Here is a 19587-nt window from a genome sequence, read left to right as displayed (position 1 = left end):
GCACACTTCAACCCGTAAAAGTTAAGCTGGAGACAAGTTATTAATGACTTAAGACTCCATCAAAAGGAAGCAAAAGATCTGTGTTAACTAAGATTTTTAAATAATTTCCCTCCACCCCTAACTTCCCCAAACTAGATGCAAAGAAATAGCTTTCTATTTCTTTCTCCAAGGGCCTCCTTCCCAGAGCGGGCTGGAGTCGGGTTTTGGACATTTTCTTTTTTCTTTCAGAGTCAGCGTATGAAGACCAGAACTCCAAGAAGCTCCGGGGCATCCTCAGCCCTCGCGGATCAGGTATGACGTCTTTGCTCCGCCCTCCTTCTCCCTCATTCGCTCGCTGGCTCCCTCCCGCTCTCCGCCTAGGCGGATCTAGGCGCTCCAGACTCCAAGCGGAGGGCAAAGAAAGGGGCGGAGCCCCGCATCAGGCCCCGCCCCTCCAAGACGCGGGGCATGACGGGACATCCAAGATGGCCGCGCCCATTTGAACCTCTCGCCCGAGCTGCTCGCGCGTCCGCCCGCTCGGTCTTCAGCCCTCCCGGATACTAGAGGCACCGTGTCGGCCTCCCGCCTTCCCCGCCACCGCCACTGCTTCCTTCACAGCCCGGGAGGGAGAGGGAGGGAGGGCATGAGAAGTTGCAGCGGCCGAAGAGTCACCGCGACGCATCGCTCCGCTTGCCAGATCCCGTCCTCGCCCCAGTCCCCGCGTCTCCGGGGAGCAGCAGGGGCAGCGCCCGACGTTTCCTGGGTCACTCAGGTGGGCGCGCCCCCCTCCAGAAGGTGCCGGGGCTAGCCTTGCCCTGGGTTCGGCCTGGGTCCTCAGCCGGAGCCTTCTTCTCCCGGTGCCTCGGGCTCACTTCCCTTCTCCCGCCAGCTTCGTTTCCCCCTGATGCCCGTGGCCCTGTCCTTTTCCTGGCTTAGAGGGGGGGTGGGGGGGGGGATGGGTCTGCCGGAGCAGAGGCTTCCCGGACTGCGGGCTGGAGGGCTGGCTCCGCTGAGGCAGCAAAGGCACGTGAGTGTGGTCTCGCGGGGGCAGCCCGGGCCTTGCCCTAAACGGCTTTAAGTTGTGTTTGAGGTGGGGGTGCCACAGCAGCTGTCTCCCCAGTCAGTGCTGGCGGTCTTCTGCCGGCGGAGAAACTTGCAACAACCGCCCCGCGCCCCGCTTCCCCCCTGGACCTTTCCTCTCCAGTGCCCCCAGAAGTTCCCCTCCCCCTCCCGCACATCAGCCCGCTCCCTCTGTACCTAGGGATCGCAGAAATTCTATATGTAGACAAACACATAACACACAGGCACGCACATCGTGTTGGGCGCGAGTACTTTTTCCACTCTTAAAGCACTGTTCAGTCAAACCAAACCGGCCTCATCTCAGACACCCCATTTCCTGCCCGTGCCTGCCTCCGTGGCCCGCGCTGGTATCTTCCTACTTTTCCTTCTCACTGTCTTTCCCTCCCTCTCCTTCACTTTTTCTCCTCTCTCTCTTGTCTCTGTGTAGTGAGAACAAAATCCATAGATTGCTAAGTGAATGTATATACACACATTTACACAGAGAGAAGTACTTTTCTCTTGACATCCTCTTAGAGGTTGTCTTTCTCAGTCTTCACAACAACTTTTGGAGATATGTGTTCTTATCATCCCCATTTTAGAGATGGAGAAACTGAGGCTGAACTTGGGAAATAGGAGACACACTCAAATTCAGATTTTTCTGACTCCCACGCCCAGCAGTATAAACATTCCTCCACCTAGTTGCCCCTCTACATATTTATAACACTATTACCATGGACCGTGTTTCTCCAGTGCCTCTTTTTCTTTAATGAATTCACTTAAGAGTCCTGGGTTTTTGAACTTATATCTTCCTGACTTCCAGTCCAATATTCTTTACCCATGCTTTATGCTGTTTCTTTAGATTGCAGTCTTAATGAAATGCTATCCTAAATTTTGTTTTGTCTGTTGTGAATTTTGAAGTGTGAGGGTGTGTGTTTAATTTTTTTCAAGATTTGAAAATAGAGGCAGCTTTGAGAACCAGTTCATCAGATTACATCCTACTTAGGTCAAATATTATTTTGGTAACATACATTAAAAAAATTAGTTTCCCAGCAGTTAATAAAATGTGGGTTCTGTGATTTATAATCCGACTTTATAATCCCATTGTGATTTTACAAGAACAACAGTTCTTGAATTTATAATAACTGACTGCTTTGAGGTCTGTAAAACACTTTAAAATATCTCTCATTCGAACATGCAATTTTTTTTTTAAAATGGAGAAGCACTTTTCACTGGAATTAAAAATGTCCATATCAAAACCTACTTTTTTTTTTTTTTTGTACTGTGTAGGTTTTTTCCCCTAAATCTTTTTAAATGTTTTATTTTGAGTAAAAGAATTATTTAGTACCAACATACTGTACCTTATTGATAATGTGGTAAGAATGAGTGTTTTAACTTTGGTGCTGAATAGACTATGATTTTGTCTCCTTTGTACCTTATTCAGTGCTTTACAACTTTGACCTATGTCAAATTTCACTTAAAATACATTAAAATATAAAAGATAGGCCTATTTGAAAATGTATCTAATTTCTGTCATTTTTTCCCATAGGATCATAAGTTTAGCGCTAGAAGAGAGCTAAACCATCTTAGAGATATTAAACACAAACTTAGTGTTTGTGAATTTTTAAAAAAATAATTAGTTAATACTATTTAAATATAATTGGGTCCTTTGTAAGCTTATGCATTTTATTTTATGCATTTAAAATCATTCTACAAAGGGGATCCATAGATGTCATAAGGCCACCAAAGTGTCTATGTCATCAAAAAAGAACCTTCGGTCTAGTCCAAGCTCCTGAAGAACTAAATCAGAAATCATGTTTAAGATGTTTTCAGATTTGTCAATATCATCTAATTCCATAACAAGTTTTAATAGATTTAGTTGAAATATAAACTTCAGAGAATTCCTAATATTGAAATTACCTCTACTAGTGTAGAAAGGCAGTTATAATTCACTACCTGTAATTTGTCACACATGTAATGTGATTAGTTAAGATCATAAAGTGAACTGCAATCCTTAAACCTTATGTAAATATAAGATAATTGACACAGCCAAGCTTCACTTTCCAGATTTTGCCATGTGTTTCAGCTGCCTTTTTTTTTGCTCTTGCAGTTCTCTTTCTCCCCACTTAGGTAAAGGGCCTAGGAATGCCTAGACCAGCCATCCTAATTCTCTTGCCTTGACATGAATTTATGAAGATATGAATTCTTAAACTGCTTGTTAGCCCCTTTTGAAGTGTTAGCAGAGAACCTGGCACATTCAAACTGCTTAATTGTCGACTTTTATGTGTCAGAGGCAAGATTTGGATCCCAGTCTTTTTGATTCCAAGGCTATTTCTTTATCTACCATGCCGTGCTTCCTCTTAGTTTGTGTATTTAGTCAATTTACAGTTATCCCTTCCATATAGTAGAAGTTAGGGGCATGATACTCCTATAATCTGGAAAATTTGCATAAAATGTTTTGGCCTTTCCTTTGTACCAAAGAAGAATTCTGAATTATTAAGGTATTAAAAGATAAAATATGTTAATATTATACATATAATTCTGTTTCTAAACTTTTTCTGTTTCTACGATCTCTTGTAATCTGTAGCTTCTGTAATAATCCCTTTATTTGCAATGTACACAGTAACTTTTGATTATCTACACATGATAAATTTTACATATGACATTTTTAGTGGCTCCCTGCCAATTTTTTCCCTACTCTCTCTTGGTGTATATTTATAGAACACAATTTAAGTTAATGTTAGATTCATGTTGTTGGTGTTGGGCAGGAGTCACCTATCTTATGGACTATATTATATAATATCAAAATTTTACTGAATATACTTGATGTTTTGAGAGACATGATTTGACTCAGTCAAAAACTGAAATAAACCATGATGCAATATACTGTCCTAATTTAAAAAAAAATCAGGAACATAAATCTTTCGCAAACAAAACACTTCCAAAACTCAAAATCTAAGTGATTTTAAGCAGTTGCTTTAAGTTAATTGTGCAGGTAGAGAATTGACTGTAATAGTGTATATGAGTGAGATTTCTGTCTATGTAATATTAATCTTATCAAAGGTTGTTTACTGTATTTGATAGCATTATTTCCTTTATCCTTAGGGAAGGGGAAAAGGAGACAAAGCACAGCTGAATTATATTTAAATATTAAAAGGTTACTTGGTACTTAATCATTTTGATTAAAACATTTTAGTCAACTAGAGGCAGTAGTTTCAGTTAAACTTATGGCAGTTCTCAACAAATTACAAGTCATATTTTTGGTATGTATAAAGTTAGCCTATGATCTCACAGCTGTGGTCTTTAAATGAATTTTGCAAACCTTGTAAAATTCTAAACCACGGAATAAAGAAGAAACTATGTATGTATAGAAAAATGTTGTAAAGATCCGGATTCAAATTTAGGCAAAGAATTTCAATCGACAACCTGTTTCCTTACCTGTTACATGTACAGTGATATTCCCATTAAAGATACTTAGGAGAGTTTTTATAAAACTTGTTCAAATGAATGGAACCATTAATTCAGGGGGAAAAGTTCCATGGCATAATGAATAGTGGGGCCAGGCTTTGAGTCCAGAAGACCATGTTTCATCCCTGCCCGTGACATAGACACTGAGACCATGAATAAGTTTCTAAATCTTGAAGCGTCCCAAGTACTCTAAGACTGAAAAGTAAAGGTGAGTTTCTCATCTCTACTAAAACAGAGAGTTTCCAATTCAGGAGTCCCTACACTATTAAAATCATGAATAGGCCAGGACAATCCATAGTACATGTTTGCTTAGGCTAGAACTGTATACTAATAAAGTGCTCTTCCTGAGATAGAGATTTCAGCCTTTGCTACTATAGAAAAGTCAGTCTTTGGATCTGGCTTTTTTTATGTAAAGAATCATAGATTGTGAGAATATGATGTAGCAACACACACAAACACAAATTATAATCCATGGACAAGTATTCTGAATAATTTTATAGTATTTTTTGTTTAGCTTTGCCTCTGGAAATGGACATATCTTTTATTTTAACGCAGAAATAATGTTGATATTTGGAACCCATGTCGAACATCTATGAAGAGAAGGTAACGATGATTGCAGCAGGGGATTTGCAGGAGTTTGTTCCTTTTGGCCGTGATCACTGCAAGCACCACCCTAATGCGCTGAATCTTCAACTTCGGCAGCTGCAGCCTGCTTCTGAGCTGTGGTCTTCTGATGGAGCTGCTGGTTTGGTGGGATCCCTTCAGGAGGTTACAATCCATGAAAAACAGAAGGTTCTATTAAATTTCCAGTTATATTTTGGAAAGCTAGAATAATATAATTATCCAAGGTAACCTGCATGCAAGCTGAGAAGTGACATGCAATTTCTAGGATGGAAGTTATTAAATCTGGTGATAGATATTTTTATTAAGAGTATGAAATTAAAAATCTCCCTTAGATCAGAAGTTGTTAAAATGAGGTTTCTGAACTTGTTTTCAAAAAATTGTAATAAATTATTTTCATTTTGTTACACTTTTGTTCATTTAAAAATATTCTGAGAAGTCTCGTTTTCATGAGACTGCCAAAAGGATTCAAGGTTAAGAACTCTAGATTAAGTTGAGTCTTTTTAAAAATTTTTGTCCCAGAAATACAAACATCTCCATGTTTTGGTTACTATAATTGTGCTTTTCATGGAGTAAAAATTCATTTAATTATAATCTAAGTTCACTACTGCATACTCATTCAGCAAAACTTTGAGATTATTTATGGGGAAATGGAAGAAAATTGGATATGATCTTTGCTTTCAAAGATTTTAAATTTTATTAAAAGAGACAAGAAAATTGTCAGTATCAGTGCATATGAGTTTCTCTGCATGTTATTTCTGGTCTCAGAGATGGGTCTGAGTAATATTTCTTGCATATTCTTTTTTTGCCATAGATAATATGTCATAAAACTTAATATTAGTAAAATCTTAAGTTCCTGCTCATAAAGTTTCTTTTATAGTACAATTAAAATGTTAGATTCTATACCTACAGTATTTGCCTTTCTTTAAGAATTTTGTAGTAGTCTTAAGAATATTTTTACTCTGCTAATTAGTGAATCAAATGAGACACATTTTTAAAGGTAGTATTTGAGAAGAATTTTCTGTTTTTTGAATCCTATTTCCATTTTCTAAATCTCTTCAGGAAAGCTGGCATTTAAGAAAAGGTATAAGTGATGTTGGAGAAGAAGTTGAATATGATGAAGAATTGTATGTGGCTGGTAATATGGTCATCTGGAGCAAAGGAAGTAAAAGTCAGGCTTCTACTGTTTATAAAGCTTTTACAGTGGATAGTCCTGTTCTTCAGGTTAGAAATTATTTAAGTTTTAACACATGAGTGACAATATATTGATTAAACCCTCTCTCAATACATTTTATTTTTAATTTTCTTCATATTTTTTCAACAGTAGTAATATAAAATTTATAGACTGGGATATTTTGTGTAATTTATGTGCTAAAAATAAAAGATTGTATTGTTTTGTTTATATTATGTCTTGTTTACATTCTTTTTTGCTTGTTTGTAGAGGATATAAATTATCTTCAAAAAATGTCTTAACTTTTTAATAAAATTTTAAAGTGACTTACAGAATTATAAAAAATAAGTGTTGCTCTTGAGGTAGAAAAAAAAAAAGTTTTAATCTGTGGTGATGCTTTAATCTAGCCCCTAATATCGCCTGAGATTGTAATTTGATGACAGGATTCTTGATATTCCTCCCTTTACCTCTGTAGATTTTAGGAGCCCTGGATCCACCTTTTATCTTTGCCTTTGGCTAGCTTTGAGATTTTAAGCACCCTAGGCATTAATCACAACTTCAAAATGGGGAGATTGGACTAGATAATCTTGAAGTCTTTTCCCAACTCTAAAATTTCATAAGCTTGTGAAGTTTCCTCCTTTGAATTTGAGCCTAACTCAGTAGGTTGCAGGATGTTTGGCACCATGTACATGGAATATGTGGTCTAAAATCAGGAACACTCATCTTCCTGAGTGTAATTCCAGCCACAGATGCTTACTTACAAGCTTTGTGACTTTGGGCAAGTCACTTAATCCTGGTTATCTCAGTTTCCTCATCTGTAAAATGATCTAGAGAAGGAACTACTCCAGTATCTTTGCCAAGAAAACTCTCAAAGGGGCCAGACAGCAGTAGGTTAGTAGTTGGGCTTAGAATTGAGAAAATCTAGATTCCTTTCCCACCTCTAATGTTTATTAGCTATGTGATCTTGGACAAGTCACTTGACCTCAGTCATAATAGCACTTTATCTTGCTGGGCTGTAAGGCTCAAGCAAGCTAATATTTGTAAAAAATGTGTAGCATAGTGCCTGGCACAGAATGGATACTGTATAAATGCATATTCCTTTTTCTCTTCTATACTTATCTTAAAAGTCTTTTGCATATATAGTTAGATGTTTTTGTAGCAATACTTTCTACCAACCCTCACTTTATTCTTTTCTTCACTTTTCAAGTGCTGTATCTAGTAATTGTTTATGTGATTTTCTTAGATTTATATTTATTTATTTTTCAAGTGGATCTATGATTATATTAATTTAGAGGAACTGGTGAGGAACTTTCTCTCTCTCTGCAGATCAGCATCTTTAGCAATGTAATCATGTAGGCTTTAGACAATCTCCTGGGCACCCAACCAGCCACTGTCAGAAGCCAGATGTTTACATCATCTCTCTGACCCCAAGGCAAGCTGCTGAACCTCTGTGCCCTATGTTGTATTGCTGTTTACTTTTTCTCTTTGCTTTTTTTTTTTTTTTTTTTTTTAAAGAAAGAAGGCCAACTTGTCTCTTGCCAGAGAGGTGATAGATTTAAAATACAGAGTAAGATACATATTTTTAAAATTAGTAGAAACTAGTTTTGCTGGACAGTGCATATTGGCTATGAGTCTCTTTTTTTCTTTAAAAAAAATTGTACCTGAAAGTAGGCAAGGATAAAGGGATAAATTAATTATGTTTAAAAAGAAAAGAAAGCAGCACTTTCCATTAATTATTATTTTGAGTACATCCCAAACAATGTCTTTGGGAACTGAAGAGTTGTATAAGAATATTTTTTTATAAGTGTAATTATTGTGATTTTGAAGGCCTTAATTAGGGCACAGACCACATAGATTCCAAGATAAAAAATTATTTGGGGAAATTAAAAAAAAAGATAATAAAATTTCATTTCAAATGATTGAACAGGAGAGTTTTTTATTTTTATTTTACAAATGAAAGTCTTAATGGCATCTCTTGTTGGAAAGGAAGGAAAAACATTTCCTAGATACTGATTTCTTTTTTTTTTTTTTTAAATAAACTTGTTGTTTTGATTTTAGGCACTCTGGTGTGACTTCATTATATCACAGGATAAATCTGAAAAATATGATAGTAAGTTTCTTTTTTCTTTGAACTTTATTTCATCTTGGGGTACGTTCTGTCATCTATTTATTTATAAGAGTTCTACTCTACCTAAGTTAATTTGTAATATTTTACTAATAACACAACTGTTTGCATATTGAAAATATGTGGCTATAGGATTAAATAACATAACATAATAATAATAATAATGATAAAATAAATATCCTTTATTTTTTTTTAATTTCAGATAGCAATGAAGTAGAAAAATGCATATGCATATTACAAAGTTCTTGCATAAATGTGCATAGCATGGAGGGGAAGGATTATATAGCTTCCTTACCTTTTCAGGTAAACTTGTTTAAAACTTTCATCCTTTTGCATTTATTTTTAGTTTATGGATAGTTTTATGATAAACTATTACATATTAATGGTCATCAATATAAGTACTGATCTTGTGAGAATATTGTCATTTTAAATCACTAAATAGTGATTATACTCCCTTCACTTAAGGTTTGTTCATCCTTTATGAGGGAAAAAAAATTGTGAGGTGAATTTAGAAATACTAAATCATAGTTATACTCTATAAGTCATTTTGATTAAATTTGAATGAATTGTTGATTTTATTATTTTTTCATTATTGAATGATTACAGATTAACAAGAATAGTATTGATGAGGTTAAAATAAACATTTTTGAATGTTTAGAATGTTTAGATCAGGTTAAAAAAAATCTTGATTATGTTAAGGAATTGTATATAACTTCATGTTGTTCTGAAAGCTGAGTACAGTGTTCTATTTTAAGTCTTGGTTTTAATCATGAGATTTTGAAAGTACAAATACTATTTTATCCTTGGAGTAGCTAAATTAAAATTTTTATAGAAATGATGTTCCTTTATTGTGTCCTTATTGAAGTAGGGAAAAATATCTCTAATGTACTGTTAGGATCCCAAAATTATTTTCTTAATATAATGCCTTAATTCTTTTCTTTCCTCCTTCCCCTCCAACTGGTAGGTGGCAAATGTCTGGCCTACAAAATATGGTTTATTATTTGAAAGAAGCAGTTCTGCACATGAAGTACCGCCAAGTCCACCCAGGTATTCATTGAAGAATTTGAATTGAATTGAAAGAATTCACTTTGACTATTTTTTATTGGACTGTTGTAAAACAACATTTCTTTTGTATTTTTTTTAGATTGATGCAGATAAATGTTTATTAAAAACCAGTTTGATAGTAATAAAAATAGTTTTTTTTCATTTTTCTTTTTCAAAGCTGTAATCTATCAGAAACCCTTAATTTTTTTTCTAAATATTTAATAATGCAAATTAAAACAACTTTGTGGTACCATTTGAAGCAGAGTGAGGAAATATGATAAAAGATGTTGGAAAGACTATGGCAAATTTGGCTTACTAATTCATTTTTGGTGGAATTACAAATAGATTTAATCTATTCTGGAAAAGTTATTTTGAATCATGAATGGTTATTAAATTGTACTCTTTGTCCCAAAGATCCCACAATTTGGAATATATCTAAAGAGGTTACTTGTAGTAGGAAAAAAAAAGTCCAAATATACAAAAATATATACTCGCGAAACCAAAAGTTTATGGTGTTTCATAAGGCAAAATTTCTTACAAGCAAATAATTTGGGAGACACCATTTGTGGATATCATGCATTTTATTGACCATTCCTTTCATTTGGCATTTAATCATTTATTGTATTGTGTTATTATTTAACTGTGTTTATGTCTTTTCTCCCTATTTACATTGTAAACTCAAGGATAGAATGAATACCTTGCAAAATGCTAATGCACATTGTAGGTGTTTGGTGACTTTTTTTTTTTTTTTTTTTTAAAGACTAGGTCTCCCTATTTTATCCAGGAGATGGGTCCAGTACCAAAACTGATCACCACAGAAACTTTATCCTGCTCTATTTGGTTGAGCTGAGATGATTTGCCCCTCCTTAGGCATCCTGGTAGTTATCTTTTTCTGTGATTAGCTTTATTAATGCCAGACTTAGCGCACACAGCCTCCTGTCGCTCAGAACTCCCAAGCTTAAGTGATCCAACATCCTTAGTCTCCCTGGCCTCAGGGTCTGCAGGAATGATCACACTTGGATCAGTGTCATTTTTTTTTTTTTTAATTAATATTGGATTTTTAAACTTTTTCAAAGGAAGAGATTAAAAAAAGTACTTAAAGTTCATTTTAAATTATAAAACCCTAAAAGACTTCTCATGTTGCTAAATGAAGGGTATGGATATGCTTCTTTCTGAGAAGATATAAATCTGTTAATATTTTGATTAGTACAGAGAAGTTGCTCATAGAAATATGGTTTTATTCTAAATTTTAGTAGAAACAATTTCACTAAGGGATTTTAGTAGAAGTATTTTTATTAATTAATAAATCTTTATTAATTTTCTTCTGAATTGTGATTAGTGCTCAATGGGCCATTTTCAATTCAATTAAGTACTGGCTTCTATAGTGCAGAGTGAGATGGGATAGAGGGGCTTAATTATTGCTTTTGCTGTGCCAGTGAACAAGTCATGTAATGTTGCCCAGGCACTTTTCTAAGATTGTTTATAGGCATTAAAGGGAACACCAGGAGTTATCCTCATTGATGAAGTCACAGATCTGAACATCCCTCAGAATATGCTTTTGAAAGGAATTATGAAAATTGGAAGAGGTTGGAGGTGGTAGTAAACTCGAAAGAAAGTTATATTAACTAGGGTAGAAGCATTAGAATAGATAAAGGAAAATTGACTTTTGGTCAAAAGTTAGCTTCTGTATCCCTGTTCTTTTTTTTTTTTTTTTTTAATACATTTTTATTGATCATTTTTACATCACATGTATTTTCCCTTGCATTCCTTTTCCATCGCAGTGTCCTCTCTTATAATAATTATTTTTAAGGAAAAAAAAAGAATACATTTTTAAAAATCTGACATATTCATTGCTTGATGGATATTCTTTTCCTCCATCCTTTACCTCTTCATAGAGTGGGGGAAGTTATTTTCTCATATCTCCTTTTTGAGGCCAGCCTTATTCTTTATAATTGTGCATGAATTGTTTTCTTTTAAAAATATTTTTATTGATAACTGTGGTTTTTTATAACACCATAGTTTTCCTCAGTATTCCATATTACAAATAATATTTTTAAAATACAAGAAAAGAAGAGGGAAAGATCATCCCAGTTTATCAGTACATTGACAAGGTTTGAAAATATGTGTAATGAGTAGCAGCTGTGGACCTTCTGCCTCTGAGATTTGTAATTTTGCAACATTCACTTTTGAGTGTGTGTGTGTGTGTGTGTGTGTGAGACTGATTACTTAGCATCATCCATTTTTTCATACTTCGCATTATTTATCACATTCACTAATAGCCTGGTAATTTTCCATTGTGTTCACGTGCCACTGCTATTCCCTAATTGATGGGCATCTACATGGTTTTCCAATGGCATCTACATGCCATTCCAAAAAATAGTGCTATAAATATTTTAGTGTATGTGTCAGCTTTCTTCTTATCAATTGTGGCTTTGGGGTAAAAGCCCAGGAATGGAATCTCTAGGTCAGACATTATGGACCTTTTGGTCACTTAATTTGTATAATTCCACAATGCTTTCTAAAATAGTTGAACCATTTCACAGCCCTAACAGCAATACTTTAGTGTGCCTGTCTTTTCATATCCTTTCCAACATTGACTATTTTTGTCATTTTTCATCATGCTAATTTGCTAGGTATGAGATAAAACCTCAGAGTTGGTTTGACTTGCATTTCTCTTACTGTTGGTCATTTTCTGCATTCTCATGTGTGGTTAAATTCTACTTACTACTACATCTTATACAAGCTCTTTTGAGAGCTGTTTGTTCATATCTTTTGACCACTCATTTATTGGGACTTTGAACTTTATAATTCTGATTGATTTTATAATTTAGAGCAGTCCTCTACAAGAAAAAATTAATGTTTGTGCTATCTAATAATATAGTTATATTTGTTTTAGTGCTCATTTCATTTAATTTCTCTCTCTCTTTTTTTTCCTAGAGAACCTTTACCCACTATGTTCAGTATGCTACATCCACTGGATGAAATAACCCCTGTTGTTTGTAAATCTGGAGGTTAGTGGATTTTATGGCTGTACATTGAGTTAAGGGTGATTCATTAAAACTACAGTAATATACAATGAAATTTGTTTTTAAAATATATTAAAAGCAGTCATTTTGTGAGATACAGTCCGGAATATGTACTTAAGTGCTTCAAAACATTTGTAGTATTTTAATGTGCTTTACTAGATGGTTTCCTGAGCTTTTGGTCAGAAAAATTTATTACCTTGTGCCCAGCTTTCTATTGATAATATAGCTAGTTCTTAATTTGTTAGTTCTTTCTTTGATTTTGCAATCTAATTAGATTATTTTTGCATGGTAAAAACTGCATATTTTTTTTGACTGCTGTCTTATCCTTGTAGAGTCTTCATCCCCAGTGAGGCATCATAATAGAACTATAGTCAAATATTAAATACTATTAAAATGTTAATTTTTGAATCTACGATTAGGCCCTTCCTCATGAGTAGATCATTAATGTTAATGATTTGTTTGGTTAACAAACCTGAATAGAATCTCTAGAAACCAATAGAATAAAAGTTGCTAATTTTCTTGAATAGATATTAATAATATCATGAAATTAAGGACAAAAATAAGTAAACTTTCAGCTTATACTTTGGAAACGTGCTATCTTTTATTTTCCAGTTTTCTCATTCCCCTTCCTCCCTCTGGGCTTAGACTTTTGTTCTTCCATGTCTATCTAGATATTTATCTCTAAAATTTTTAATGTAAAATTTAAAACGTAGACTTGAAATGCTATAAAGATATGAAGAAAGATTTTGTAATAACAATACTAAAAAGTTAATTAAGGTCCCAGGGATAGATTTAGTTAATTATTTTAAAGTTATGATCTTGTAGTACTTGATACTTCTTCAGTTCACTTATTCTGATTCATACATTTATTTTTGTACATGTCATTTCTTTTGACTAGATTATTAGCATAGTAATATGCTTGAGGGAAATATCAATGACTTATTTATTTTTATATCACCAATACAGATATGTGTATAATGGGCAGTTAGTAAACATTGAATAAATAAATGAGGGAATCTTTAAAGAAGTTGTTGACATTTGTAGTCTAACAGTCATGTTCCATTATTTTCCTATCACTTAATTTGTTCATATACTAAATTTAGGGCAGGAATGCTGGACTGATCCTGTAGAGGACAGGCTACTGACAGAAAGAATTAGTAAATAGAGATGGCCCAATTGGAAGAACATTGGAAGCGACTGGAAATTAGGAAAATTCATTTAAGTAGATTGATGGACCTTAAGGGAATTTTTTTTTTTTGGCTGAGGCAAATTGGGGTCAAGTGACTTGCCCAGGATCACACAACTAGGAAGTGTTAAGCGTCTGAGACCAGATTTGAACTCGGATCCTCCTGACTTCAGGGCTGGTGCTCTATCCACTGCACCACCTAGCTGCCCTAGAAATTTTTTTTAATCAGTAACTGTGGAATATCCTAGGTCACTAGTATAGATTTTGGAATTTTTATCTGTTATAAATGAGTACAGACTATTCAATTTTCAATCCAACTTTAGTTAGGGAGATCATAATCTGTGCAGTAGTAGGAATACGTGTACATTTAGAAGAGACAAAAATGCAAGAAGGCTAGTAATGACACTTGTGGCACACAAATGCATTGAGTATAGGTAATATGTGAGGAGACAAATTAGACTTCAGAAATATCATGGAGAATTGTTGGGATGAGACCTATGATGGCAATGTCGCCCTTATTCAAAAGAAACAATAGATTAAAAGGAGTGAGAGTAGACTAACACTGAATTTTAAAAATATAGTTTCATGTAAAGAAATAATAGAACAGAGTGGGGGAAAGAATAGTGAAAATCATTTGGATAAAGATAGTAGAGGCAAACAGAAACAACATAAGTCATTATTCTGTATATTCTATTCAAGATGAAATATATGAGAATTTTGGGAAATGGAGCTTGAACCTGGCACAGTTATGATATAAGTGAATTTCAATTATTTGGACATCCTTTCAAACTCTATTTTTGATTTTTAAAAAAGCCATTTTATTTTTATTTATTTTTTAATTATAGCTTTTTATTTACAAAATATATGCATGGACAATTTTTCAGCATTGACAGTTGCAAAACCTTTTGTTCCAATTTTTCCCCCCACTCCCTCCCCCAGATGGCAGGTAGACCAATACATATTAAATATGTTAAATTATATAAAACAAAGCCATTTTAAAGAGATGACATAAATATTTTTTTGCACATGTAATTCCTTTTTTCCTTTTTCTGAAGTATATGCCTAGAATGTTTGATTGTTACATTTTTTGTTCATATTTACATTTTTATGTTTCCCTTGCTTTTTCGGTTTGTATTTCAAAGTTTCTATGCAGCTTTTATCTTTTTGTCATGAATACTTGGAAACCTTTTATTTCATTAAAGGTTCATTTTTACTCTCTGTAGATTAATACTCTGTTAGGTAAGTAAGGTAGTTTTGATTGTTTATCTTTTACTTTTTGATATATTGTATTCTAAGGCTCTTTGTTATTTTGTAATAGTAGCTGCTAAATCCTGTGTGATCCTGACTGTGGCTTCTCAGTATTTGAATTTTTTGTGATTGCTTGCAGTATTTTTTCTTTGAAGTGGAACTTCTGAATTTTGGCTGTACTAATCCTGAAAGATCTCTTTCAGGAGATCACTGGTGAATTCTATTTTCTTTTTGCTCTCTAGTGTTAAGCAATCTGGGTGATTATATTTTATGAATTTTTTCTGAAATATATAGTCTCATATTTTGATTATGGCTTTTTTTGGAAAACGTTAGGAATTTTAGTTGAAATGTGAGAAAAAGTTCAACTTTTTCTCCTTTCTCCTTTGTTTTATGAAAGAAATGTGAATTTTAAAGAAGACAATTAGAAAAGAAATGAGAATACTAGGGGAAAAATGGAAAAGAAATGAAAGCTATGGAACAATAGTTTCAAAATATTACTCAAGCAACAGACTTTTTGAAAATTATGGATCAAAGAAGTTAATCACTATATGAGAAAAGAATTATAGTTAAAAAAAATATTCAGGAAAAGTGTAAGGATTCACACTTTAAAAATTCATGTAAAAAATAGATCAAAAGATCATTTAAGAATCATTAAATGAAATAAAAGCCATAATCAAAATATGAGTCTACATGTTTTAAGAAATCATAAAATAAATTGTCCAGATGTTTCCTTGAGGCTTTTCTTATATAAGAGAGCAGTAAATAGAGCTCTGGGCCTGGATTCAGGAAAACTCATCTTTGTGAGTTCAAATCTGACCTCAAACAATTCTTGCATGTGTGACTTTGGGCAAATCATTAAACCCTGTTTGGCTCAGTTTCCTCTTCTATGGGAACTACAGAAGGAAATGTCAAACCATTTCTGTATCTTTGCCAAAAAATTCCAAATGGGCTTATGAAGACTCAGACAAGACTGAAAAATGACAACATTTCTTATGTAAATTTTGGAATCCTTTTCTTTTTCTGAGTTTACATCTTGTTGTTTCCTGTCACCATAATAGCACTTTATGGTGGGATTCTTTTTTGTTTGCTCATTCTTCCAGCTTAGGTATAAGCTTTATACTTTGTATTAGGGATCGTTTGGTTACACAGTTGTTGACTTCTGGACTATTTACTTAGTGTCACTCAGCATGGGGTAGTGAGCAATAGAGCTACATGTTGATATGTTTTCTACTCCTTGGCATGTCTATGCCAGATATGGCAACTCTTCTTATCCAGGTGTACAGCCATAAACAAGTCTTCATTCAATCCCTGAATTAGAATGTGTAGAACTGTGTAGATATTCCTGGCTTAGGCCTGTCTCCCATGACTGAAGATCTCTCTTTCTCTCTCTTTATTAATGTGAGATGGAAAAATACTTCATAGAATTTTTTTTCTTGGAATTTCCTAATCAGGGCTATATTTGTTGTATTTACTAGATTTTGTGAAGTAGTTGTCAGGAAAATAACTGGGTTTGGCTCTCCCATAAAAGAGTTATTTCTTGCTTTACGTTAGTAACAGTTTTATCCATCAAATGGTGGAGGAATCGATCAAGTGAAATTATTTTCTGCATCAGATTCTTATTGAAATTATATCCTGAGTCATTCTTATTAAACATGGAAAATCTGGTTTCTAAAGTGGATAAAAATGAAGAGAACATTAATTTGAAGAGACTGTCCCATCTTGGAAAGGGGGAAACAAAATTAGAAATAGTTTATTTTTTCTTCTGAGTTTTAGGGTGCATACTTAAAAAGATTCACAGATGAGATAAATAAGATTTTACTAACTCACGTAAGGAAATTCAGTCAGTCCAGAAGAGAGAGGAAACTTTCGAGGAAGAAATTCTTTAGAAACATTTATGATTAGAATAAAAATGGTGAATTGATCAAAGTAGTTCTTAACCTACGATTCCACAGATAAATTTTAGGCTTTTTGTTGACTTGAATAAGAACAAATTTAAGGCCTTATCTCACTTATTCTCTTACTTTACTTTATTATTTTCTTTATGAATTAAAAAAAATTTTTAGAAGGGGTTTTTAGATTTTACCAGCTGTGATGTGGTTCATGACAAAAAAAGTTTTAAGAATCTCTTAGCTAAATAGAATTGTGTTTGCCAGAGAATTTATCGACCAATTTAAGTTTTGAAAAGACTTAGAAAATATAGAAGCAAGACTAAATAATGAACTGTGGATTTTAAAGCTTGACATGGCCCTAGAAGAATAGTGTCTGACTTTCTTAAGCCTGAAAACAGTAGATGAGAAAATAGTCAAGGTAGAAAAGGAACACAATTTAATAAAATATAATTTTGGGTGAAAAAGTTATAATGGGGAGAAGATGAGCATTAAAGAAGAGACTGTCCTGATCTTTAGAAATGGGAGGGATGATAATTGGTGAGGAGGCAGAATAATTTAATAATTAATTTGTTTCTCTTCTCCCAATCTTAAAGATTTTGGAACTAGAAAGAACAGAAGAAAAATGATTAATTGGGAATTGATATTCAGGGTAAGTTAGGAAATTTAATGTCACTTGGACTAGATTATATACAAAAGAACTGGCATATTGTTGAACTATTGGCACTGATCTCTTGAGAGGTCTTCATAATTTGCCAACTACTGGGCTAAAACATCAGACCAAATCTAGTAAGATGAATTTTGATAGAGGTTAATGTCAAGTGTTTCATTTGAATTTTAAAAAAAATCAATTTTATATTTATAAAATGGAGGAAATGTGGCTAAAAGTAGCAATTTTTCTGAAAAAGATCTGAGTTTTTTTAGTGGATTATTAGGTCAGTATGAGTCAGTGTGATCTGGCAGTTTAAAAAACCAATGTAATTATAGGCTGCCTTTAAAAAGGGAGAGGGCAGGAAGTATTGGAAAAATAGTAGTCTTGCTGTATTATTGTGCTGTATAATCAAGTCAACATATATTTATTAAACACCCACTGTGTGCCAAGGCTATGCTATGTGCTTGATCTACAAAAAAGGTTGTTCTCAAGGATTTCACAGTCAAGTGGGGAAAATGACCTGCTAATAACTATATACATATGAGATACATATACAAGATAAATTGATAATAATATTATGACATTATCATTAAAGAGAATTATGGAAGCTTCTTGTAGTAGTGTGAATTTTATCTGGGACCTGAAGGAAGCTATGAGACAGAGATGAGAATAAATAGAAAGAATTCCAGGCATGAGGGGATAGTCTATAAAAACTTCCCAGTTGAGGGAAAGAATATAATGTGTGAGGAGCAGCCAGGAATCCATTGTCAATGATCTAGAGAGTATTCCTACATTTTTTTTAAGTATTTGAAAACGTTATTCTGAAAAAAGTTCCAAAGGCTTTCTGGCATTTAGTAGGCACTTTAATAAATATTTGTTGATTGTTTCACTAGACTGTCAAAAGGGGAATCCATAACACTCACACACACAAAAGATTTAAGAACTCCTCATTTGGACCATAGTGTGCATAAAGGGAAATAATTTGTATGTAATAAGGTAAGAAAGATAGTGGGACAAAATTTTAACAAGCTTTCAATATTGGAGGAGTTTATAGTTGGCCATTGGAGTTTGATAAAGGAATGGCATGGTCAGACTTTTACTTGATGAAGATCACTTTGATAAATGTGTAGAGAGATTTGAAACAAGGAAACCAATTAGGAGGTTATTGAGAAATGATCAAGGTTTGAATAGTGGCTATGTCAGGAAATGACATGAAAAAGGGTAAGGGTAAGGGTAATAAGGCCTTTCAACTGACTATTTACATGGGAAGAATGAGAATAAGTTCCTGAGAATGACACTGAAGTAGTGAACTTGAGTAATTAAAAGAATAAGGGTGAGTTCAGTAGAAATGAGAAGTTTGGAGGAGATTGGATTTTTGGGATAGATAATATGTTCAGTTTGAGATCTGCTGAGTTTCAGATGCTCCCTGAAGCTTTTTGTAATTCTGACATTCAAGTAAGAGTGTTAAAAATAAAGTATGCACTAAATTTTTAAAATTTTATATTGTATATTCCTTGCCCCAATTTTCTTTGTATTTTATGTGTTTTTAATGTTAAATCTTGATTCTTAAAAGATGGGGTTCCCATCTCTTTTAGTCAAGTATCTGATTGGTGACTGATTTTTAGTTGAACCTTTATTTTCATTATTACTGCTCTTTTTATTCTAGGTCTTTTTGGAACATCAAGGGTACAGTATGTTGCTGATAGTGCAATGAAAATTGTTTTTCTAAATGCTGAGCCTTCTATCATAATGACATATGATGCTATTCAGGGTTTACATTCTCTCTGGATTCTGCGCAGAGTGAAACCTGAGGTAAGAAAACAAAAGTAAGTCAGTGTTTGCCCAATTCAAAGTATCCTTGCTCCCTGCTTATATTAAAGGAATGTAAGAAATATTTTTTCTGACACATATTGCACAGCTGTGTGTTTGATAGTAGCTGACATACATAATACTTAAAATTTTGTATTTATACACTTTATACACTATTTCTTTTAATCCTTACAACACTTTGAGATAGCATTATTGGCTGTGATCTCACAGCTAGTCAGTGTCAGAGGTAGAATTCAGGTCTTTTAGATTCTAAGTAAGTCACTGACTTCACTGTGACATGCTGCCTTTCTGAAAA

The 19587-nt window shown here is 33.9% G+C and overlaps 1 protein-coding gene across 3 annotated transcripts in view; it reads left to right on the top strand.

The window, feature by feature from the left end:
- The first annotated feature begins 219 nt into the window (after positions 1-219).
- ANAPC1 (anaphase promoting complex subunit 1) overlaps positions 220-19587 on the top strand; it is a 133038-nt gene continuing 113670 nt past the window's right edge. The window contains exons 1-8 of one of the 3 annotated variants that reach the window (XM_031950991.1): positions 220-291; positions 5059-5295; positions 6187-6348; positions 8354-8405; positions 8623-8723; positions 9385-9467; positions 12402-12475; positions 19129-19274. In XM_031950991.1, coding sequence (XP_031806851.1) covers positions 5083-5295; positions 6187-6348; positions 8354-8405; positions 8623-8723; positions 9385-9467; positions 12402-12475; positions 19129-19274 — 831 coding nt within the window. In that variant the 5' untranslated portion in view covers positions 220-291; positions 5059-5082. Of the gene's footprint in view, positions 292-414; positions 752-5058; positions 5296-6186; positions 6349-8353; positions 8406-8622; positions 8724-9384; positions 9468-12401; positions 12476-19128; positions 19275-19587 lie in introns of those variants that run through there. The other 2 variants (XM_031950992.1, XM_031950993.1) reach the window with 2 other exon arrangements.

Source organism: Sarcophilus harrisii, chromosome 2 (genome assembly GCF_902635505.1).
Source record: "Sarcophilus harrisii chromosome 2, mSarHar1.11, whole genome shotgun sequence".
NCBI lineage: Eukaryota > Metazoa > Chordata > Mammalia > Dasyuromorphia > Dasyuridae > Sarcophilus > Sarcophilus harrisii.
The sequence above is the reverse complement of the archived record's forward strand: the minus strand, read 5'-3'. Positions and strand labels throughout refer to the sequence as shown.